At 45.7% G+C, this 25148-nt stretch overlaps 1 protein-coding gene across 1 annotated transcript in view; it reads right to left on the bottom strand.

Moving 5' to 3' along the window:
- The window catches only part of Stx8 (syntaxin 8), a 245541-nt gene that overhangs the window by 166785 nt on the left and 53608 nt on the right, over positions 1 to 25148 (bottom strand). Inside the window, exon 6 of the mRNA XM_038326921.2 lies at positions 20986 to 21078. Coding sequence (XP_038182849.1) covers positions 20986 to 21078 — 93 coding nt within the window. The remainder of the gene's footprint in view (positions 1 to 20985; positions 21079 to 25148) is intronic.

The following is a 25148-nucleotide window of genomic DNA, read 5'->3' on the forward strand; positions in this document are numbered from 1 at the left end:
AGGCAGAGTCAGAGAGAAGCCACAGAACTGTCGCCAGAGACAGACATGCCAAAACTTTGCTGGTAAGCCACTGCCACATGGCGATACACAGATTAATGGAGATGGGTTAAATTAATATGTAAGAGTTAGCCAATAAGAATTATGGGCCAAACAGTGATTTAATTAATACAGTTTCTGTGTGATTATTTTGGGGCTGAGCAGCCAGAAACCAACAAGCTGCCTCCCTGCAAGCAGCAGCCTCCCTGTAACAAGCTATTTTATAAGAGAAAAGTTAGTACAGAAAATTGTTAACCAGGTACAAAGGGTTAAAAAAAAGAACCCCCACAAACCCAAGGTGCAGTACAGGTCTGAGGAATGAAACAATGGTTTGGGGTGAGAATGAAGAGCCTGCAAGAGGGCTCCTTGGAGTTTCTGAGCAGGTGAAGGGGCACGGTCAGCTCTGCACACGGGAGGGAAAGTGTGTACTGAGCTCTGCAGTTGCTCCTAAAGCTGCTATTGCAGAGAGAAGCAGAGCTGCTGTGCGGCACAGCCCAAGGAGCAAGGGGAAGCACACAGCACTCCTGTCTTCCAGCTCTGCAGCATCCTCTAGCACTGCAATCACGGCTTAACAAAACAGACAATGCAAACTCCTGCTTCAGCATCTCCAGGGAGAAGGGAAAAGGCTGTGCCTGGAGTTGCAGACAACCAATGGCTTAATGAAAAGACACAACAGACAGTCCTGCCATGAAGCCCATGGCAAAGCTTCTTCATTTCAGAGTTGTAGTGCATCCTTGGAAATGATAAATGAGGTATCCGTGCTATAGAGTGTAGATGGAGCGGCAGGGCTGCGTCCAGCCACCTGGCTAGCATTACACCCGAAATAATTACACGGAAACTGTATTTTTTAAACACTGCCTGGCCCATTAGTTTCAGCCTCTTATTGGTTAATTCTCACATCTTCCTTTAACCCATATTTAGTAATCTGTGTAGCACCACGAGGTGGTCGCTTACCAGGAGAGATCTTAACCTGCGTTTGACTTAAGAGAGGAGAGGCATGGCAACTGCCTGAAGCGTCTGCCTTCTCTCTCCCAGAATTCTGTTCTGTCTACTCTGCCTACCTAATTTTCTGTCCTATTAAAGGGCCAAGGCAGTTTCTTTATTAACCAATGAAAGTAACTCATAGACAGATGACTCTCCTCCATCAATAGAGTATACTTTTTTATATTTTAGAACTGCTATCAACACTCAAGTGCAAGGAGAGAGCATGAATCTAAGGAGTCCCCACTGTGTGTGAACCTGAGGGAGACACACAGCAGTGGCTGCTTCTAGAGCACTGGTTCTCAGCCTTCCTAATGCTGGACCCTTCAAAACAGTTCCTTGTGTTACAGTGATCTTCCCAACCATACAATTATTTTCGTAGCAACATAACATGGTAATTTTGCTACTGTTATGAATCACAATGTAAATAACTGTGTTTTCTGATGACCTTAGGCAATGATGACCCTGCGAAAGGGTCATTCAACACCCCCAAAGGGCTCGCAACCCAGAGGTTGAGAACTACTGTTCTGTAGAGACAGCACAAAGAGGTCACTGGCTCAACCACGCGGAGAGCTTTAAGTGCAAAGCCTTTATGTAAAGAACCCTGATGCTGAGAAGGAGCCCCAGTGGGAGCCAATGAAGACAAATCAGCACTGTAGCTTAGCAAGTCTAAAACTAAATAGCATGGTTGGTCAAGATCCCCCCCAAGTTCTGTGTATGAAAGTCCTATGCCCCAAGGTGGTAGGAAGAAGAGGTGGGAAATGCTAAGGAGATGGAGCCTATGAGAACTTGAAGACAATGAAGTTATACCTTTGGGAGGGGTTGGGGGACCCTGGTCACTTTCCTCTTTCTTTCTCATAGCTCCCCGACTCATCAAGAGAGAGGTTCACTCATTCTGCCATGTGCTTGTGCCATGAAATACAGTCGCACCACAGTCTCAAAGCCCAGTTGAGCATGGCTTGGCACCTCTAAAATTATGAGCCAAAGTAACCGGTTTCTCTTTATAAGCTGATACTCTCCTATGTCCTCACACAGTGGAAGGTCAGTGAAATAAGAACAAAACCTCATTTCAATCCAAATTCTCTTTTCAAGAATTCCCCATAGGCAAAGCTCAGAAGCTGGTAAAACATTCAGTAAACAAACAACCCCAGGATAAAGATCACCTCTTAGAAAACATGGGCAGGGGCCCTTGGGACTTATTCTAGACTCCCTGACACTCACTGGGCCATAATGAACTGAGATAGTCAGAGAGCCATCTAGAAGCCAAGGAGCTGGTCATATTTCCAAGATGCCAAAAGATGGGGACATAGCCTCTAATGTCCATAGAATCCATTCAGCCTGGACCCTACAAGGCAGAGATCTACTTAGAGAAAAAGATGGCTGCACCAAGAAGTAAACAATCTCCATGGCGGAGCAGGTCTGCATTGGGTAGATGGTGCAGAGCCTTGTGTGCTGAGGCAAATCTCGACTCTTCAAGTTTGCTTTCTCACCTGTCAGTGGGGCTGGCACGGCCACACTTGCGGCTGCTGTCTTCATCGAATCCATCACTTTCCGATACCAAGAAGAATGGTTTCCCAGGGGCTTTGGCTTCCTACCACAGAATTAAGGCTCCAGGCAATCTATTTCATACTTTTTCTATTGTACTGTTTTTCTTCCCAATCAATCTAATTTTTCTTTGACAATTCAAACTCAAATATTTTATTTCTCATAGGATTGAAATACCTGCTTTGAGATAGTTAATGACATATGTCCCATTATCTTTCTAAGTCTGATTCTTTAAAAGCTGTAACTGCAAAAAGACGATTGTCAACAAAATGTAGTTATGGTTTTTGGGGTTTTTTTTGGGAGGGGGGTAGTGTTCGAGCCAGAGTTTCTTTGTAGCTTTGGAGCCTGTCCTGGAACTAGCTCTTATAGACCAGGCTGGCCTCGAACTCACAAAAATCCGCCTGTCTCTGCACCCCCCCCCTCCCAGTGCTCGGATTAATGGTGTACACCACCACCGCCCAGTTTTGTTTTTAAAAGACTTCTCCAGTAGTCTTATAATATCAAAGTGTACTGGGGGTTCAAATTATGATCTTTAATATCTCTATCCAATTAGATTTTTAAAAAAGACAGCTGTGACTCAAGAGAAATGTTTAAAGTACATCCACATTATAAATCAACCATAAGGTCTAACTGCTAGACCCCAGTCTTAGCTCCCAGCCTCATACAGAGGAGGCTCAGTGACTAACTACTGAACGACTGTAGGCATAAACGAGCACAAGAAGGAATGGACAGGAATTACGAAATTACAACATGCTCTCTCCTCTCTGGTTCCCACTAAGCAACACTTAAACACTGAGGTTCCTGGAGGGCTGCATGTGATCAAAAATCTCAAGTGTGTATCCTAAATGAGGAGTGTCACAAGTGGGCACATTATAAATGTCCAAAACAAGCCCAGGAGGCAGCCCCAGGCCCAGCTACTGAACATGAAGTGCCCTGTGACGACAAGCTGCCCTCTTACACACACACCTCCCGTCATGCCTTCAAGTCTTAGGTTTTAATATATTCTCCACCATGAAGCTATTTTTAGAATCATCCTTTCCCCCGAGACATCCATCTTTTTCCCTCCTTTTTTACCCCAAACACTTTCTTGGTTATAGGCTGAAGATTCCAACTTGAGTTTGGAGAGGGAGCTGCTCAAACCAGAGAAATGTCAGGCATGTCATTTTCAGCATGACGTATACAGCTTCGGTGTTATAACTAAACAGAAAGAACAAAGATACTGAAATATTAATCATGCCGCCCTGCTGCCCACTGGGAGGCACTGGAAATGGCAGCACAGCACTGGCTCCTGGCCCCAAGTGCACATGGCTGCTGTGCAATCACAGACATTCCCCTTCCTGAACATATGGAGAGACCTCAGCAAAGAATTTGCCTCAGTGAACCCTGACTAGCCAATCAAAACCAGAAGGTTCCAAGTTCAGTGACTAAGATCAGGAACGAACTGTGCGTGGTGAAAAGGAGATTTTGTGTGCTGGGGAAATTTATACCCCGAGATCAACCATGTCACAGGTGTGCGGATCACCTGGAGACGCTGAACTTTGAAAAGGCCACTTCAAACATTTCTTCCAGCAGCACGCCTGTCATCACCGAGTCTGAGAACCCAACAGTGCCTCGTCGTATCTGAGACTCCCAGGACTGACAGGAGCAGCCTCCACACCGCATCTGCATCTTCGCAAGTGAATTTACTTTAATGCTCTCAGCCCATAAGGTAGGGATTATCATCCCCGTTCTACGGGAGGGGACCAAAGCCGGGAAAGATGAAGTCTGTTGCTCTCAGTCAGGCAGCTGGGACACGGAGGGGGCGGAGCCCCTCTGATTCCGGAGCCTTGCCCTTGACCACCATACATCTGGCATCTGGCATTCTTTCCCCTCGCTTATTCCCTAGTACTCACGGAAAGGTAAAAAAATAGAAAACTGGGTGGAGGAAACATTCAAACACAAACAGGTTCTGGCTATTCAAGATGACCTTGGAAACACGGGGGGCCTCTATTTCCACAGGGTGACCTGAAGTCATTAGTTGCCTTGGAAGATAAAGAAAGTGTGGAACTTTGAGCATTCATAAGCTGGAATCTGAACTTTAAAATGCCCCCTAACACAAAGCTTTCTAAGGGCTGGCATTTTTTTAAGTGGAAAACTCTACCCCTGACCTCATGTCAAAACACAGGTGCGGGCCAGTGCCATGGCTCGCTGGACTCATAAGTGCTTGCACGCACACCATTACTGATTGTAACATGAGGAGCCTCTGCTTGGGCCTGGAGCCAGGCGGGACACAGCCCGCCACTCCATCTACAACAACTGATTCCTGAATTGTTCTCTAACAGCCACATGCATACTGTGGCATGTGCATGATCACACACATTCACATTATACATACACACATAAATAAATAAATACAGCTCTCTGCTCCTCCCCATTCCAGAGACAGCCCTGAGACACAATGATGGTTGGAGAAAATTGATTGGGCCGTACTGAACACCTGGTTACCAGGGCTGCCTTTAACTCTGGCAGAGTGGATACTGTTGCCATTTATGATCATTCATTGACCTCAACTGCATGGTCTACATGTTCCAGTATGATTCTACCCATGGCAAGTTCCATAGCACAGCTAAGTCTGAGAAAGGGAAACTTGTCATCAACGGGAAGGTGATCTCCATCTGCCAGGAGCAAGATCCTGCCAACACCAAACGGGTAATGCTGGTGCTGAGAAGGCAAGGATTTACTTGAAGGGTGCCCCCAAAGGGGTTATCATCTCTGTTCCTTCTGCTAATACTCCCATGATGTGTGTGAATCATAAGACATATGACAACTCACTCAAGATCGCCAGCCCAACAACTGCTTAGTACCCTTGGTCAAGGTCATCATCCATGATAACTTTGGCATTGTGAAAGGATTCATGACCACAGTTCATGACATCACTGCCATCCAGAAGACTGTGGATGCCCCTCTATGAGTCTGTGCCATGACAGACATGGGGCTGCCCAGAATACCATCCCTGCATCCACTGGCACTGCCAAAGCTGTGTGTGGGCAAGGTCATCCCAGAGCTGAATGGAGGGCTCACTGGCATGGCCTTCCATATTCCTACCCCTAGTGTGTTGGTCATGAATCTGACATGCCACTGGGAGAAAGCTACCAAGTACTATGACAACAAGAAAGTGGAGAAGCAGGCACTGGAGGGCCCACTAAAGGACATCCTGTCTCCTGTGACTTCAACAGTGGCACCCACTCTTCCACCTTTGATGCTGGGGCTGGCATTGCTCTGAGTGACAAGTCTGTAAAGGTGATTTCCTGGTCTGACAATGAATAAGGCTACAGCAGCAGGATGGATGCTCCATGGCCTCCATGGTCTCCGAGGAGTAAGAAGCCTTGGACCACCCACCCTAGCAAGAACACAGAGCAATAGAAGTTATGAGCTGCTAAGGAGTTCTGCCCCAGCTCAGCCTCCAACACTGAGCATCTCCCCTCACAGTTTCCACCCCACACCCCCAAGGAGAGGGGCTTATGGAGCCCTATTCTCTTGAATACCACTAATAAAGTTCACTGTACCCACAGAAAACCATATACACATAAAAAATAAAAACTTAAACACACACACACACAAATACTGCATAAAATTACTTTCAGGATATATACACAGGTATACAGAAAATTCAACTGAGTTCTGAGTTTAGACTTAGTTTGCAGTCCCAAGACATTTCATTATGTAATGTCAATACTCCAAACTCAAGAAAGAAAAACTTATCTCAAGCATTTGAGACAAGGGATATTCAGCATATACTTTCAAGACAAAGGGCTTTTGGGCTCTGGAGAAGATAATAGAATTTGAATGTCAGGATGGACAGCAGCATGGAGGGACACCTGCTAGCCCTTCAGATGCTTTGTAAGACTGTGAGGACTCGAGGAAGTAGTCAGCTTTATCCTCAGAAGTATAAATGGTATTAAAATTCACACTGCTACCAGACAGCAGTGTGGCCCAATGGCTTAACCGAACATGGAACAGACGGTATCGTGACACTGTGAAGGGAACGCGTACCAAGCACTTGCTCTGTGCATGCACTGCGCTGAGCTTCACCTCATTTACTCCTCAACAACCGCCCCCCCAGATGGGAACCTCTTTTTCCCACCCCCTTTTCCCCTTGGGGCTGAGACAAGTAAATGGGGAGACCAAGCAGGACGACTAAACAAACGCGGTCGCAGCTGTGCTGCTGACAGAGGACACAAGGGGACCTCTGTCCCATAACAACAGCAATGGAAACTGAGATGCGAAGGGAACACATTCTCAGCCAAAACCTTCGATGGGGGGTTGGTTGCTATTGCTTGCTTGCTTGCTCGTTTTCTCTCAAGAATCAGGGAGGAGAGAGAACAGAGATCAGTCTGCCCCATCAAAAACATGCTTTTCCATGCAGGGCTGTGGGGAGGGCCTAGGGCCCATGCCTCATCGGGAAAATAGCATTTTTAAAAGAAGCCTCTTCCTTGTGCTTTCTGGTTTTTCTCATGTAAAACACAGCTCACTGGGCAGTTCATTTTTGGAGATACCACGGTGCCCTCCTGTACCTGACAGACTGCTTCTGTCCTTATATTAAAAATAGGAGGCTAAGGATGGGCGCATTCCATATGCTGTCAACAGAGAAGAAAGAGAGGTACTTAACCGTTACAGCGCATGAACCTGGTGCCCTGTTGCACCCCATTCCTGCCTTTTGTTCTCTACAACCTACATGCCAAGTGTCTTTAGAACCCAACCCAGGAGAAGGCAGAACAGGTTCAGCCCGAGTTGGTGCACGGTGGTATTACAATCATGTAAAAGAATGCAGGGGAGCAGCTGGGGACACAAGCTCGGGAGCCTGGTTAGTGTTTTCAGTCCTTGAGCGGGGTAAGCACTGTCCTGCCAGCATGATGGTGCACCAGGACCTCCCGGAGGATCCAACACATCCATTCCACCCAAGTCTAAGCCCACACCAGCCTGTCTGTCCCCACCACCATCACCGCCACTCCCCTCCACCGTGGGAGGTGTCCCATGCCTGTCAGCTTTCACACAGAAGCCACACCTCAGGTTACATGCATGTAAATGATGTTAGAGGAAAACGACTGGATGACCTCTTCAATTTCCACCGCAAACCATGCCTTCAATGTCAGACTGTCTGTGGGCCCACTCAAACGTCTCCTCCCAACACAAGACAACTCACTTCTTCCTATACCCTTTACCCATTTCCAGCAAGCGTAAGCATTATTTTTGAAACAAAGCAAAACAAAAATGGCTACCCTTAGGCTCTTTGCTTGAACAGATGACAAAAGCAGTAAAATGAGAATTACCCTTCACCCGACTCCCGCCCCTGAGCCGGCCATATTGGAATAGTTTAATTGCAGGGAACAGAGTCAGGACTGAGGCCAAAGGCAAAGTTGAAGATTGTTTCTCGTGCCTCAAATGATCTTATCCAAAAGACCTGCCCTAAGATTTTATTCAAAGGCACACATCAAACCTGGTTAGACACAAGCACTGTATGACCAGTTTTGGGCTCTTAAGTACATAATAAACATTTTAAATTGTTTACATATTTCAAACTTAAAAAAGATCAACAGAACTATTCACTGGTGATGTCAACTTCGGTTTCCAAATTACTGTCTGAAGTGGCTAAACAAGATAGAATGTCATTGTCACTGCAGCCACAATATCTCCTCTAGGATTTCACTCTCTTGGCGGGGCGGACAGATAGAAAATGAATGCTGTCATGGCTGGCCCCACAGCAAACTGTGAAGACCGAGTTGCCTCCCAGCTCAAGCTCCCGTAAGATCCCAAGCAGCATTGGTCCCTGTCTCCCTGTCTCTCCCAGCTTGGGCACTTGGCTCCAATCAGATCACCTCTGTCCTGTAGCTTTGCTTTTCATTGCCAGCGTTCTGTGACCCTACCCACCACCCTACTTCAGAACCCCATTTTCTGAGGCCTGTACAGAGATGCCAAGTCCAGCTGAAGGTCATCATTTCCATAATGGACTTTTTATCTTTTCATCTGAGACAGTGATGATTGTAACAGGCCAGAATCCATCTTCTGCATCTCCACCTTCTGAAGAACACAGGTCTGCCTCTCTCAGGAACATGCGTCCTCATGTCTACAGTTTTCCCTCACTGAACATGTCAGTACGGCATACGTGCAACAGGCCTGTATGGAGTGTGTGTTCTTCTGAGGCTGGTCTTAGCAAGTATCCTGGACTTGGATGTGGGGAAAGTCACTGTGAGCTGATTTAAATGGGGCTCATGGTGCCTGGGCTGCATAACAACGTGGCTTATGCTGACCACTGGCTTTCCTATGTGATGGGTGCCTTGAATAAAGCCTGTGCACTCACTCATCTCTAATGAGACTCCCTGATCAGCGGCATTTCACACATGCTGTCCCAACTCATTTGGGGATTAAGAGCAGTATCCTGTGTGACTTTACTGGCTCAACATCCTTGGAAGGCTGCCCCTGGGTGTCCTTGGACTCTACTCATGAGCCTGGCCCTTGGTTGATTCTGTACCCACTTGATTCCTATTGTTTGCGGTGGTAAACATGGAATTAGTGAGCATGGAACAGATGTTCCTAAGGGAAACATGCAATTTCTAGGTTTGTATTTCATGCAGATCAGAATATTTTGTCCCAAAAGGAACTCACTACAGTGATTCTATTTTAGTTATATTTCAAAAGAAAAACCAAGTTTAAGAAATGTTTGGTGACTTGCCTGAGGCTGGCTCACTAAGAAAAGCCAAGGTTAGGCCTGATATCTGTGGGTTATCTATGCCATTACTGCCACTGATACCTTGCAAGAAACAAATTAAAGGAGTAGGGTTGAATTTGGCTCTCAGTTTGAAGACCCAGGCCACCATGGTGGCAGCAGGCTGCAAGAGCTTAATGGCACTGGTCACACTGTACCCACAGTCAGAAGAGAGTGGTGAATGACACTGTATCCAGTCAGAGAGAGTAGGGAACAACACTGTACCCACAGTCAGAGAGGAGGGAATGACACTGTACCCACAGCCAGAAGAGAGTGGTAAACACAGTGTTCAGCTCCCTTTCTCCTTTTATCTGGGACTCCAGCCTGAAGAATAGCGTCACCCATATTTAGGTCTTCCACCTAAAGCAACTTGATGTGAAAACTCCCAAACATGCCCAGAGATTATCTTCTAGATTCTAGATTCTGTGATTCTAGATCCTCCTAAGTTGACAATTACTGCTAGTCACCACAAAACCTTGCAACAGGACCCAGGGCCAGAACCTCCATCCTTCTGGCATCTTTGCAGGAAAGAGGAAATGGAAAGGCAGCACATCACCTTGTCTGACCTTAGAACATGCTCACGGAGTGACTCAAATTCTACCACCTTACAGTCACTCAAGAATTGCAAAAGTACCACCTGTACAAACACGGGGTTACAGATACATTTTAGTGAGCAGCAGACCTTGGGGAAGGCTGCAGGTCAGCTCCAGGCCTCTCTTCTACAGAGGCACGGAGGAAGGAAACTGCTGTGCAGAGTGGCAGGCACGAGCTTCCAGGGTGAGGTGATGTCAGGTGAGGTGGTATAGAGCCTCCGCGTTGTGCTGTGTGGGAGTGCATGCTTCAGTTCAGTGGCTACAGCTGGGGCACTGTGGTGGCCTCCTCCCTCTTAGAGGTCAAATAAGAGCTGTGAGGAAACCCAAGGGAAAGGAAGCCTGATGAGTCACCTCCCCCAGCTGTCCCGAGGCTTGAGCATAAATGTCCTTTTCTTTGACTAACATGCTGTAAGCTTTTCTTCTGGAAAACCCTGGCCTCACCAGTTACATGGCAAACTGTGTGCAGTGCCAGGGTCAAAACCAACATATGGACCTAGAAAGAAATGAAGAAGGTATTGGTCTGGCAAAGGCAAAGAAGTTCTTGTGGCTCAAAGAGGACCAATCCTTGCTTATCATCAGAACTAAAGCAGCAGCAAAGGCTCGGGAGGAGCACCATGCCTGTTTCTGCATACTCAACAGACATGCAGATACTGGCTCTGGGCTGTGCTGCTTAATAAAAAAAACAGATGAAACATCTTTATTCCTGATTCTTGGCAAAGTGAGAAGTGCTTTTAGATTTATGCTAACAAGGTAACTCCTGGTAGGGCCTTTAAATAACGAGGGGAGGGCTAGCCCTAAGGACGATTAGAGCACTGAAAGCTGCCGGCCCAATCTCACCTCCAATGGTGAGGAAGGAGACTGGAGCCAGAGGCCTGTACCACGGCCAGTGGCCACTCAGGTAATGAAGCCTCCACAAAAGTCCACCAACAAGGTCAAGGCAGCTTCTGGGTCAGGGAACACATGGATGCACTGTGAGCTTGGCACATGTGGGAAGGGCACGGATGCTCTGCACCACCTCACCCTGACACATGGATGTGCCGTGAGCATGGCACATGTGGGAAGCGCACAGAGTGAGTATCACTCACTCTGACACTTGCCCCATACATTACTCTACTTGGCTGTTCCTGAGTAACAACTGCCACGATGAAACTCTAATCGTAAGTATGGTACTTTCTAGAGTTCTGTGAATGCTCTCATAAAGTACCCAATTCAGGAGTCAGGAGAATGCACAGCCAACCAGATGGAAGTGCCTGGGGATACCCAGGACTTAACAGCTGTATCTAGGGTGGGACTGAGTGGCACTGAGCTGGACTGAGCCTGCAGACCTGTGGAGCATCAGAAACTGCTGGATGCCCAGCTGGAGTCAGACAAGTGTTAGGACGACAGATTATCTATCTTGTTCTTCTTCGCTCCCCCTCTACTAACTCTCCTCTTCCTATAGACAAAGACCGCTCACCCTCAAGTGCCTAAAACCATGACTACAAGGAACATAATTACCTTTCTCCATCTCCCCAATTTTACTGTTTTAGGGAAATTCAGTGGTGAAGACATCAGGTGATAAGTTGGTCTGCACGCACAGGAGCCCTAGAAAACAACTTCCACAGACACCATGTGAAACGTCTGTTCTGTTGAAGCCTCTGGAGCACAAGCTGTTTGGGTAGAATAACTTATATTGCTATTGTTACTTCAGAAAAAACCACGACTTTGAGTTTGAAACAGTAGAGTTCGGCATGCTTGTTGCCTCCTTCCTTCCAGAGAGCACAGCCACACCGCGGAGATGATTTTTTTTAGCCTGAAAGTGACTCCACGGTGGCAGTGAAAACACAAGGGAGGGCTATCAATGAACAAGTCATTTGGAAGACTCGCTCGCTTAAAGACGAGACTGGGCTGTATTGACAAACCACAATGGGGGGGAAGCTCCAACTTGAAATACACACTGCTACAGAGAGAAGCTCTTTCTTCCCCAACAGAGAGTTCTGGAGAGCCGCCAAGCTTGGAGTCAATGGCTACTGGCAGCCACAGAATGTTCTACAAAGAAAGTGGCTGTAAGGCAGGAATCAGGGCTCTGAGCAGGGAGCTGTCTATGGAGCAGCTGGGCCCGACTACCCTGAGCCCTGCCCTGTGTGGGCTGCAGCCTCCAGGCTTTACTCCCCAGCTGGAGCTCTTGGCCAGCGCTCTCTGGAGAGGAAGGGCTGCTGTGGAAGGCAGGCCCATGGGAGCCTGCGTCTAGGCGAGGAAATGAGTCAGAGACCCCGGGATAACTACAGGGTAAAAAGAGGTCAATGAAGAAGTCACGTCACCCTGGGTTAAAGTTCTGCCATTTCACCCCAGGTTAATGTTCTAACCTCACTACTTCTGTGGTGAGGGTTGCAGCAAAGGTCCTGAATCTGCTTGTGCCCTCCTTTTACTTAACCCGATGGGAAGCCTGCCTACAGTACAACCTATCTACTTGTAGATTCATGGAAAGTTATCCTAGGTAAGAAAGAAGCCTCCTGGGTAAATCAACCTACTACCACACAAGAAGCCCATCCCAGCTGTCTTACACATTAACATGGTCCTCTACTCATAAGCATAAAGTGTCATTAGAAAATTTGCAGATCTGTAAGGAAAATCACAGGGACTGGGACTGTGATTACTACAAACTGCATGCCTAAAGCAGCCTTCATTTTCCTACAAGTCCGGAGGCTCTAAGAGAGCTGCTTTCTAAGGCCCTTCCTGGTGGGTCCTCCTTGTGTCTTCCATTGGCCTCCCCTCCATATGGATCTTCTAATTTCTTCACCTTACAAAGGGCATTAGTCATACTGAACTAGGGCCCATTCAAATGACCTCATTTTAACTTAATTACTTCTTTAAAAAGCCTCTCTCCAAATACAGTCACATTTTTGGGGGCAGGCTATTAGAACACCAAAATATGAATGGGATATATATGTCATGGGCATAATTCAGGCCATAACAACATGAAAGAAAAAGTCTGAGATAAACAACCCAAACCTTGTCAAGAAAAAGTAGAAATGATACAAGGAGGAAAAAAAAGTTGAGGTTAGTACCATTTAAAAGTCTTCAAAGGAAGACCTCACAACTGGAAAAACACACCAGTGGAAAAAAGCAACCGTGAAAATTAAAGCTTTCTTAATAGTTAAAACTATAGCACTCCTCAACACAGACACACACGCAGACACAGAGGCACAACTCAGACACAGACACACAGATACACACTCAGACACAGACGAGACATACACATACACTCAAACACACAGATACACACTCAAACACAGGCACACAACCACACTCAGATACACACTCAGACACAGACACACAGGCACACACAGACACATACTCAGACACAGACACATAAACACAGAGAGACACATTCAGACAGAGATGCAGGCAAACACACACTCAGACACAGACACATACACACAGATATATACTCAGACACGGACACATACTCAGACACAGACACATAAACACAGAGAGACACATTCAGACAGAGATGCAGGCAAACACACACTCAGACACAGACACATACACACAGATATACACTCAGACACGGACACACAGGCACACTCAGACACACACACACACACACACACCAATTAGAAGAGCCATGAAGGAGGAGACCCATTACAGAAGTCAGCAAATCTACATAAAACACTGGCTCAGACAAAGAAGGGCTTCTGTTGAAAACAGCATGAAAAATGGGGAGTTTGAAGTGAAGAATTCTAAACTTGATTTATTTGGAGATACTTATTTGCTTTAGACTTTTTTAGAAGAAAAATACAAACTTAGGTATGCATGTTAAAAATGCTGTGGACCAAGGTGGGTGGCCTGACTGAGTATCCTACTCTTGGGTGGGGATGGAAGAATTTAGTTTCCCCATAAAACCGTCATTTCCCAGCTCCTAGATTTATCCGGAAGGCCCACTTCCATCTGCTCACAGGCCTAGGAAGTCCAGCCTCACTCCTGGCCCCTGTATGGGTATACACACACTTGGCACCAAAGCCTACATCTGGCTAAGTTATCTAAGGACCACAAGACATCACTGGCAAGGATGAGAACTCCCTAGGTTGTTTCCAAGCCCAGCTAGGAATTGAAGGACTGTCTTAAAAGATGTCTTATCTAACATTTCTATATGTGAAATACAACTTATAGAAGGTCATTAATTTGGATGAGGGACCAAACCAATACAGACTGGTTAAGTAAAATGAACGCAAAAAGCAAGCACACATCGCAAGAACTGAGCTTTGGTTCCTCCTAAGCAGACACCTGCCTCCAATAAGCCAAGTCAACAAGTGCTAGGCCCTCACTGATGTCACCCTAACTCCTGCTCTCTGTCCACGTTGTAGCACCAGTTCTTACAGGTGCGCCCTTCCCCATTTATAGAATCTTCCATTAAAGCCAGTTTAGAATCTGAACTAAGTTTGTTGTAATTCTGTCTGTGTAGCTCTAGCTGTCCTGGAACTTGCTCTGTAGACCAGGCTGTCCTCAAACTCAGAGATCTGTCTGCCTCTGCCCCCAGAGTGATGGGATTAAAAGCATGCACCACCACTGCCCAGCCAGGTCTATTTTTTTTTAAACAAAAATCTACATTGTGAAGGAGCAGTGGAGGATTCCCACAGACTGCTTCCAATGTGGGCACCACACACTGACTTGTTTTATGTTCTTGACCTTGTAAAATGGGTCCTATGAATCCCCTTGATAGCCGCGAACAGACAATGAAGACTAGCTACCTTGCTCAAGATCATCCAGGTAGGTCTGAGTGTCCCACCCCTAGAGAGCATCACCACTGTGACATTCTAGTTCCAGTGTCCCCCTGCCCCATCCAGACATATGGTAGATTATACCTCATGGTGGCTACACGGGACAGCTGACCAGTGTACACACTGGGACAGGAGACGAGCTTATTTATCATTCTTAGGGCAGAGTATACAACTGCAGGGACAAGTGTCCAGACTTCTCTTACTTCCTGGTGTAGTGTCCAGCAGGTTCTGGAACAGTAGCTGTCCCAGACCAGCCCGCCCAAGCACAAACGGGAGGACTACGGAATCCAACTCCAGCAAACCTTCCAGAAAGTACTCGTTAAATTTTGCTGCCATAATGAAGAAAAAAAACCTTTCTACTTGGAAAGATTTTAAAATACTTTTCTCCAACTACATTTCTATGTGAAATATATTTCACTTGTAACATCCAAAATGATGTATTGCAATGGGCCAAATACAGAAACACACACGCTAGCTTTACTTCTCCAAACACAAAGCCCATAAAACTACAGGGCAATGTAATTCTGAGAATATCTTTAAAAAAGAGTTACCTTCCATAGTTTACATCAACATATAACTTACTATCGTAAACTTAAACTTGCATTTAATAACTTTTACATGTCTTTTCATTTTAAATGCAGTAACAAAAGAAATAGGGAAAAAACTCTCAGGATTCTTCAATAATTTTCAAAAATCATAAAGGGTCCTAGACCACAGATTTTGAAAGCCAGTTACTAGATAAAGGTAATCAAGATTTAAGTGTATACAGTGATACTAATAGCTAAATAGCCCACAGCAAAATATATTAATGACAGATATCAAAAAAGCCTAGTTACTCTATGTACATGCATGAATGTGTGTCTGATAACCTCCCCTTAAACTTTATAAAAAAGAACTGATTGAATCAAATGGGAAATGACTTTTCAGAAACAATGGAGGATATTTCATCACACGCTTCTCAGAGGATAACACTTCGCATTTTCAAAAGACATATTAGTATGTGCAGTCAAATAAATACATATAAACCCTGTGCACATCATGGCACATGTATGGAGGTCAAAGGACAACTCTCTAGAGTTGGTTCTCTCCTGCCACCTTGTAGGACCCAGGGACTGAAAGAAGGTTGGTTTTTGGCTAAGCAAGCACCTCATCGTCTGACAGCCTAGTCTCTTTCTTTCAGCAGTTTGCTCTTCTAGCTTATACAAGCCGAGAGAATGGGGGAATCACACACTGCTATGAAATCACTGGTTTCTAATGCTTGCCAGTTTTTATCTCTAGCACAACAGTGAAATACAGCCTACAAAAATGGAAGATGTTTCTCTCCAGATGACCAAAAAGAAAATTACCTGACATACTTTGGAAGAGTCTGATACTGAGGCTGGAGAAATGGCTCAGTGGTTAAGAGCTCTGTCTGCTCTTCCAGAGGACCTGGGTTCAGTTCCCAGCACCTACATGCTAGATCCCAACCATCTATAACTCCAGTTCCAGGGGATTCTACACCTCCTCTGAATTCTGTGGGCTACTGCATGTGGTGTACACATATAACTGCAGTCTTACACATCCACATAAAATAAATATTTTATAAAGAGCTCTGACACCAGACAGGAAGAAGTCCCCCCCTCCGCGTACACTGTATCAGTACAAGACCAACTGTCATGGAAGCCTAAGGGAACATCTCAAGAGATTTCAGGGTCAGTTCCCTCCTGTAAAGCTTACAGAAGTCACCCCTAATGAGCTGGAGGGTTGGCTCAGGAGTTAAGAGCATTGACTACTCATGCAGAGGCCCCAGGTTCAGTTCCCAGCACCCATATGGTGGCCAACAACCATCCACAAATCAAGGTCCCAAGAATCCGGCACCTCGGCACCAGGCACACATGTGGTGCACATACATACATGCTGGCAAAACATTCATACACATAAAATCATCTAAAAAAAGTACTGTTGCCGGGCGGTGGTGGTGCACGCCTTTAATCCCAGCACTTGGGAGGCAGAGGCAGGCGGATCTCTGTGAGTTCGAGACCAGCCTGGTCTACAAGAGCTAGTTCCAGGACAGGCTCCAAAGCCACAGAGAAACCCTGTCTCGAAAAACCAAAAAATAAAAAAATAAAAAAATAAAAAAAAATTAAAAAAGTACTGTTTTAAAGAAAGAAATTGTCTCCAAGTATAGAATTACAGGTAACGCAAACACTTTAGTGTAAATGTGGCTAATCTGAATTATGTGGCAACTGGCAAAAAGACAGAGTATGACTCAGACTCACTGCTATTGTACAACAGAGGCCGACAGCAGTTTCACTAGCTTTGAAGTCAAGATGCCCCCCCAGAGAATTGAGGGGAGACCCTTTTCTGTCTTTCCCAGTTTACAGAGCCTTTGTACCCCTTTCTTTGCGGCCCCTTCGGCGATCTTCAGAGCTAGAGGACACCATCTCGTCTCAGACATTGTGCTTCTTTATTCTTTCTGTCAAAGCTTCCTCTCCTCTCACCTGCAACCTGTCTTTTCCTGTGGTGCTAGACACGAACCCCAGGGCGCCCAGCCCTGCTGTGTCCCTTAGGCGGACGCCTCTAACTGCATAATCACAGATACCCTTCCTGTCCGGACTGACTTCAACCTGACACACCTGTACAGCCCCTTTGGCCCTGATAGGGCAATATCCTAGTGACGAAGATGTGCCTATCTTGCTAAGTTTCAGAGAGGCAAATTTCTAATTTTATTCTCACTTTTCACAATGAAAATTCAGTTAGGAATTCTAACAAATCAGCAAGTGGAATCCATTGATGTGAATGTGAAGTTCTTTTGTTTGGTTGGTTCTTGTTGTTGATGTTTTGGATTTTTCGAGACAGGTTTCTCTGTGTAGCTCTGGCTGTCCTGAAACTTGCTCTGTAGTCCAGGCTGGCCTCGAACTCATAGATCTACCTGTCTCTGCCTCCTGACTGCTGGGATTAAAGGCACCACCTGACAGGATTTGTAAAGTTTTGGGAGCACCATGCCCTTCACTGAGCAGTCACATTTCTAGGTCTCTGAAGGACTCACTGGTTTCCTTGCCCCAGAATTGATGTTAGGAAGACAAGTGGCCTTCCCTACCATCCTGCTCTCCCATTCCCTACAGACAAGCAGCAAGTGGCATATAGGCCACCATGACTGGGATTTCCCCTTCGCTACTGCTCTTTCCCTTTTTAGGCCTGGTCACTGCCCACAAACAAGCAACTGGCGTTGGTCAGATGCTCTTAATTCCCTATGGTAAGAATGAAAACTGCATTCCTAAATTGAAGATAATCTGATCCTTTGATGCTGTTGTTATGTTCTAAGTACAACATATTTATTAGGAAGGGTTGACCCTTTGTTCCAAAATTGTCTGGCTGGTCATTATTCTAGCCGATTGCTTCTCTAAGGAAAATCAAAGCAACAAGTCTGGAGCTCCAGAAATCACCCAGGTATTTACAACAAGAATCCTCTGCCTGTGGCCCTGACGTCACAGGAAAGACCCAGGTGGGCTACAGGCCTGTCCACTGGAGATCCCACCAGCCTTGCTTCAGTTTAGCGACAGGAACGGAGGCTGACTATAAGCCTGTCAGGGACTGGTTTTGCTTTATTTTTATTCTGAGAGTGTCAATTCTTGTGAGAGAAAATGGCTGAGTCTGCCCTATCTCTGAAGAGAAAACACACATCAGAAAACCACCCATGTAAGTAACTGCTGGCTCCCTGGGAGGCCACCACAGAGAAACCCAGCTTATGTTGGCACCTCACGGGAAAGTCCCCGTGTTTGTCTAAATGCAGATGTATCTATCTGACTGTGGGATGGGGGTAAGCTATGTGGTACAGAGAGAAAGACCTGGGCTCACGACCATAAACTCTCTGTGACACACAACTGTGAAGGTTCTGTGCATGCGTGACATGAGCACATGGGCGGCAGTGTGGAAGTAGAGTAGTGCTAACTACATCCTCTCAATACAATTGGCACGGGCACGCTGACATGGTGAAAGCAATCTGCTCTCTCTCCCTCATGTTCAGATTTCCTTGCAAAGTCCTGTGGCAGACATCAAGGCTGCAGGTGAGACTGACCCTCCCAACAGAGGGACCACAAGGGCTGTTCTTCCGACTGTCTGGGTGTGTGCAGAGTGAACAAGAGGGTCTCCAAAGGTGCAGGGGAGCACTGGGAGCATTAGGAGCAGTAGTGATACAGTATCAGCAGGACGTCTATTGCTGTTGGCTTTGAAACACAGAAGGGATGTCAGCCAAGGAATGTGGGTGGCCACTAGAAGTTGGAGAAGGCAAAGAAACCAATCCCTCCCTAGAGCCTTCAGAAAGGAATGCTGATCTCTTGTTGATACATTGGTTTTTACCCAGCAAGACTCAATTCAGACTTGTGTGCTACCGAACCGTAAGACACTAAGTCTATGTTATCTTAAGCCGCTACTTTTGTGATCATAACAGGAACTGGACGCTCACCAAGACACAGCCTAGGCTTTGAAGGGTGTTAAAGCACCCCCAAGCAATTCTGATAGCCACTGAAGAGGAAGGCATGCTGGTATGCTTGCTTGTGCTGGGAAATATATGGCAATTTTACCTGAGAAGATGGTGAGTCCCACCCAAAACCATGTGTCTTTCATTCTTAGTCACGTACCTAGGGACACTGTGGCCTGCACATGCTACAGAATGACAAGTTCATCAGTTTAGGTCAGACCTCCTGCCCCAGGCAAACTTCGTTGAGATAAAAAATAAACAAGCACCAGATAGCCAAGGTTGTCTTTTTAAAATAAAGCTTATTATCTTACTAATGCTGTGTCGCACTGGAGGAACTGACCAAATGCCTGGATCAAACGCAGTCCATAATTGGCCTGCTCATAGCACCAGCAGAAGGAACAAACTGTCCCCCCAGTGCTAAGCTGTCGCAAGCCCCATTAGGAGTATAGAGACAGAGGGCTCTCCATTTGCTTATGAGTCTGTTTGCGTGTGACAGATGCTCAACAGCTGGATTTGTTTACTTATGATAGAGAAATGGACTGAAACCATGGGAACGATGACCACATTCCTTCTCGGGATCAAGGAGGGAAGTGCCTGTTATATGGTTCTGGAAAGGGCAGCCTCCCTGCAGAGAGCGATTCTGTCCCCTACCAGGCCTTCCATACCTACCCACACAGGATGCTTTGCCTCCCTACCCTGTCTTCCTTGGCTAGGACGCTGGTATGACAGAGAAGTAGCCATATCACAAAGCAGCTTCAGTCCTGCCCTTTATAAAAGCTGTGGCATTCAGAGGGCTCTCTGCAACTTGGAGCTTCATTTCTAGCATTGAGGACATTGCTACCTTCCTTTCCTCGTGTAGGATACATGGCATGATGTGGACAAGCGTGCTCAGCAGGTAAGGAGAGCCACTGTACACGCCAGCGTGTCACATCCCTGCAGAAGGAAACCTCTCCCACTCCTCAACTTGTCTCCTCACTAAGCCACAACTGCACCAACTGCAGACTGAGCTTTTCCCCTTGGCCCTCTCACCGCATCTCTGGTTGGATGCATCTAATTTGGACTCACAATCTTGACTCACAAACCTCTCGATTTCGCTGTGTCCCTCACAGTGAGAGCACTGGCTGTTTCCTGCATGCACCCCACTCTCTATCCCCATGGTTACTCCTGTTCAGGTCCCCCCCTTACATAACTCAAGCTCGAGAGCCTCCCAAGTCCTAAGACTCCTGACCACAAGTTCATCTTTCTCAAACCACATCTGTCGCATTAAGCCCTAAGTAGACACCTTCAAACTTCTTTGTCCTGTGGCCTGGTCATTTATGACGGAAGAAGAGCAAACCCCACTGGGTGCAGACATGATATGAGGCCCGCCCAGCTTTATTAGGTTTTGTATCAAAATGCCAAACATTGAGCAATTTCATATCCTCCACAGAGAAAAAAAAAAGCCCTTGAAATAAATAGATCATGAAGTATTTCTCAAAATAGTAGGGCCAGGTACAGTCAGCACACGACTGTAATGCCAGTACTTGGGACGCAGATGCAGAAGAAAGCAAGGCAAGTTCAAAGCTAGCCTGATCCACATAGAGAGTTCAAGGCCACCGGGCTATAAGCACCAAAATTAATGAAATCAAAGCAGTCACTAAGTACTGAGAAGTTTTAGTGGCATTTTTTTTTTTTTTTTGCACAGTACTCGATAACTGCAATGTAAATGCCCACAAACCACCACAGCTGCAATAAGCACGCTGCAATAAACCACCGCAGCCCATTGGCTGCAGACTCCCCCACGCCGCAAATCGACAGGGAGTCAACAAACGCCTGGACCTGTGGGGCTGCTACCAGCGGCAAGCTGACTGGCCTCGGCCTCGTTCTTACCGTTCTGTTCATCCAGCTCATTCCCGATTTCCTGGCCCATTTGCTTCTGGCGGCTGATGATGGAGGAGAGGGCATCGAGGCCTGCGTCCTGCTCTGAAAGGAAAGGAAAGCAGTGGACTAAAGACCAAAGGGAAACATTTTAAAGATAGTAAAATATGTGTTTACACATGCATACACATGGACAGACATACACATACACACAGAGGTACATGTATCCAGGCAGGTGACACTATCCAACACATGACACTAGTGACAGCACCGCTAGCCCTACTGAAACAAAACTTCAGTACTTACTTCATGCCTCACACTGAAATGACTTCCAGATAAATTAAATATTTAAATAAGAAACAGGAACTTTATTGAGTTTGGCTACACCAACATTTAACCTTCTAGCATGTAATTCAAATAGAACATGTATTAATCAACAATAATAAGGCAATGTTCTGATTTTTAAAATGAAGAATATAGACAAAAACCATACCAAAGAATTTAAAAAGGAAAATAAACACATAAACCCATTAATATCATTAACTAAAAATTTTGCATTTGTTTATAATTTGAGTGTGTGTGTGTGTGTGCGTGTGTGTACATGCATGCATGCGCACAGGTGCACACACGTTGGAGCCAGAGGACTACTAGAGCAGGTGGTTCCCTCCTGCTACCACACGTGTCTCAGGGGTCAAACTCAGGTCATCATGTTTCGGCTGCAAACACCTTTCGTTGGTGAACATCTTGCCAGCCTGGCATCACTAATTTTTTAAAAATACAAATAAAAATGAATAATAAGATTTGAGGCCTTACCAGATTAGTAAATATGAAAAAGAATAAAGATGGGCAAGGCTACCTAACATGTCAGGAACCTGTAGTCCTAAGCACTGTGTAGTATGGAAGGTAAGTTCAGCTCCCTGGTAGAAATCCTTCTCAGGATTTCAATTCACTCACCCCAACTAAGTCTAGAAAATGTGTCTGATAAATAAAAAGCAGAGAATAATGCATCTACAAGGGTCTTCCTTAAAACGCACCCCTCGTGCTGGCAGTCCGCTCCTTCCTCTTGGTTTATCTTTCCGACTACCCTAGAACTCTTTCCGGTGTCCTTAGCTGTTTTTCTCTGTAGCAGGCACAATGTTTGATACTGATAATCAAATTTGGTAGGATCTAGAATCACCCAAAAGACAAGGCTCCAGCCAGGCCTGGAAGAGACTCTCTTGCTGGGTTACGGTGAGAAAAGCCACCCTAAGAGTGGATGAGGGTCCTGGGCTGTGAAGCCTACAACTTCCCGCCACAGGAACCTCCCCACCGCGACAGACTGTGCCCTTCAATGTATGTTTCTTCAAAGTGGGCCATCGTGGTGATGTTCCTGCAAGAGCCTTGTTCCTTTGCTTCTGGGCCCTGAGCAGAGACTGTGGGGCCTACACTCCTGAGCGCTGTCTCCCAGGTAATGGTGATGGAGGGCCAGCCGCAGCTACTCTCCTTTATGTTCTTGGAGTGACTGGTCCACGCAATGGCTTATCTGTTACCACACAGGTCTTCTCCCTCAGGGGTTCACTAGTGTCTACTTACAGTTTTGTAAAAATCTTTTGCATGGAATTAAATCATTGCACTTAGCTCTTTGATTCACCTGGAATTTATTTAAACTTAAGGTGTGAGGCAAGGACCCCTTGGTGACATTTTTTTTTTTTTGACACAACGTACTTTTAAAAACCTATAAACAGCCTGCTGTGTCTAAGGACCATTCCAAGGCACCATTTTACAGCAAAAACACTTTATAATGAGGTCCTCTTGGTCCTGAGTAGCAGCCTCCTGGATGGCCTCCAAGATAAATCCATCATCAAACTTCCACTTGAAGAATGTCTATGCTACAGCAAAAGTCTTAATGTATCCGAAGAAAAATCCATAGACGGACTGAGGGTCTGCGCGCTGTGAAAAAACAGAAAATGGTGGGGAAATGGAAGGCGACTGCTGTTAAGGTTGTCCACTCGGAAAAGACACTGAAGCCCTGACATAGCTTTGTTGAGTGAGAACGCAAATTGTCAGCGAGAACAGCTACACTAACCTTGTCTCCTACAGGCCTCCCTAGGGCACAACAGAAAGGCGGCTGGAACTTTCCCCTACTCCTACAATGTCCCTAAGAATGGAGTGCCTCCTCAACATGTAATGTTGTTACAGTCAATTTTCAACCCACAACCCAGACACAGAAGATGCTGGGTAGGTCAAAATGATCATGTTAACACACTGAGATTCTCTGAGCTGCAAACTGACATTTCTAAGAGGCAATGGTTTAGCCACTTAGTAATAATCAAAATAAAAGGCTGCTTCCAACAAAAATATCCCCAGGACTCACGGCAGACAATCCCCTCAGGAAGAGCAGAGTGTGACACTGTGACAGTTCATGCTCCATAGTCTGCCTCTCCATCACAGGGTCCACGGCTGAGGCCTCAGTAATGGTGTCAAAACAGGTCATTTGCAACATACCCAACTCTGAGTCATTCTTCAACTTTACAATGGTGTAGACTTTAAGACATGATTGCTGTAAAAGAACAAAACACACACACACACACACACACACACACACAACACCAAGCTGTCCAAGTCCTAACCCCTGGAACCTGAGACTAAGTTACTTTCCATGGAAAAAGCGACCTTGCAGAAGCGGTGAAGATACAGGAGTCTGAGGTAGGAGATGAGCTTGGGGAATCTAGGTGGACCCAACACAATCTATTAGTTCCGAGAAATGGAGGTTGCCCTGCTGCTGTCAGAGGGAGACATGACAGAGAATTAAAGAGATGCAGTTGCTGGCTTTGAAGATGGAGCTATGAGCCAAGGAAAATGGGGATCTTCTAGAAGTCGACGACACGGCACGGGAACAGATTCTGCCCTAGGGCCTCCAGGAAGGAATGCGGCCAGCTGACACCTTGATCAGAGTCCCTGGAGACCCAAGCTGAACTTCTGACCTTTAAACTGTAGTAATGTGAGTTTTAAGTCACTACATGTGTGCTAATTTATTGTGGGAGCACTAATACAATCATTTTTGAAAGTCCCTTTGGAATAATTAGGTGTGTAGATACTTCCTATATTTAGACATCCATGAAAACCGTCCTTTAAATAACAATCACTCAACTGTGGGAGGACAGTTTGGTGGCAGCAGATAAAAAACAAAGGGACAGTCATCAGAACACATTATGCCAAAAATAACAAGCCTGATTCTAAGTAAGCCACTAAATCTAACCAATTTACAGACAATAACTAGGTCACAGAATATGCTCAACAATTTACGGGGATACACACTGCAAGATCTAACTAAGGAGAAACTACAGGGCAAACAACCCCGTTTAACAAAGAAACAACAGAGGAAAATAAAATAGTTTAAAGGGTTCATCTGTATCATTAAGACAGTTCTGGGATGCAACTATTAGTCACAACATATGGCCCACTGCGGAATTATTTCCAATTTGGCAGAACTGATAACTGAATTTTAGCCCTTTTTAAAAAAACAGTCCTGGGTGTAGAGAGATGGCTCAGGTTAAAAGTGCATACTGCTTTTCAGAGGACTTGAATTCAGTTCCCAGCGCCCACACTGGGAGCTTACAATCACCTGGAACTCCAGCAGCTCCAACACGCTCTTCTAGACTCCATGAGTACCCATATTCACATGTGCACATAACCACACACACAGACACATGCATATAAACATAATTTTTAAAAATAAACATATCTTTTTAAACGTTCTTATATTTTATAAACATATTTTAGAGATGTTTAGATAGACCATTCTGAAGTATTCACCATTGAAATGACATAATGTCTAGGATTCACTTTAAAAATAATCCCAGGACATATGCATAAGAATCAGAGTTCAGCTCCCAGAGCCCACAGTAAAAGCCAGGTGTGTTGTAGAATATTATTTTAACTAGGCAAAGATGTGCTACATTTGTTTATGCTGCAGAATATTACTTTAACCATGTGAATGTGTGTTACACTTGTTTCTGCTGCCTTTGTTAACAATGAAAAGATGGGTTATTTTTATGCAGCATTTAATGGTGTAAAGTTGTGTTGCATTTGTTTCATCTTGCCTGCCTAAGGCACTTCATTGGTCTAATAAAGAGTTAGCTGAATGGCCAACAGCTAGGCAGAGAAAGGATGGGCGGGGCTGGCCTGCAGAAAGA

The sequence above is a fragment of the Arvicola amphibius genome, chromosome 4 (genome assembly GCF_903992535.2).
Source record: "Arvicola amphibius chromosome 4, mArvAmp1.2, whole genome shotgun sequence".
NCBI lineage: Eukaryota > Metazoa > Chordata > Mammalia > Rodentia > Cricetidae > Arvicola > Arvicola amphibius.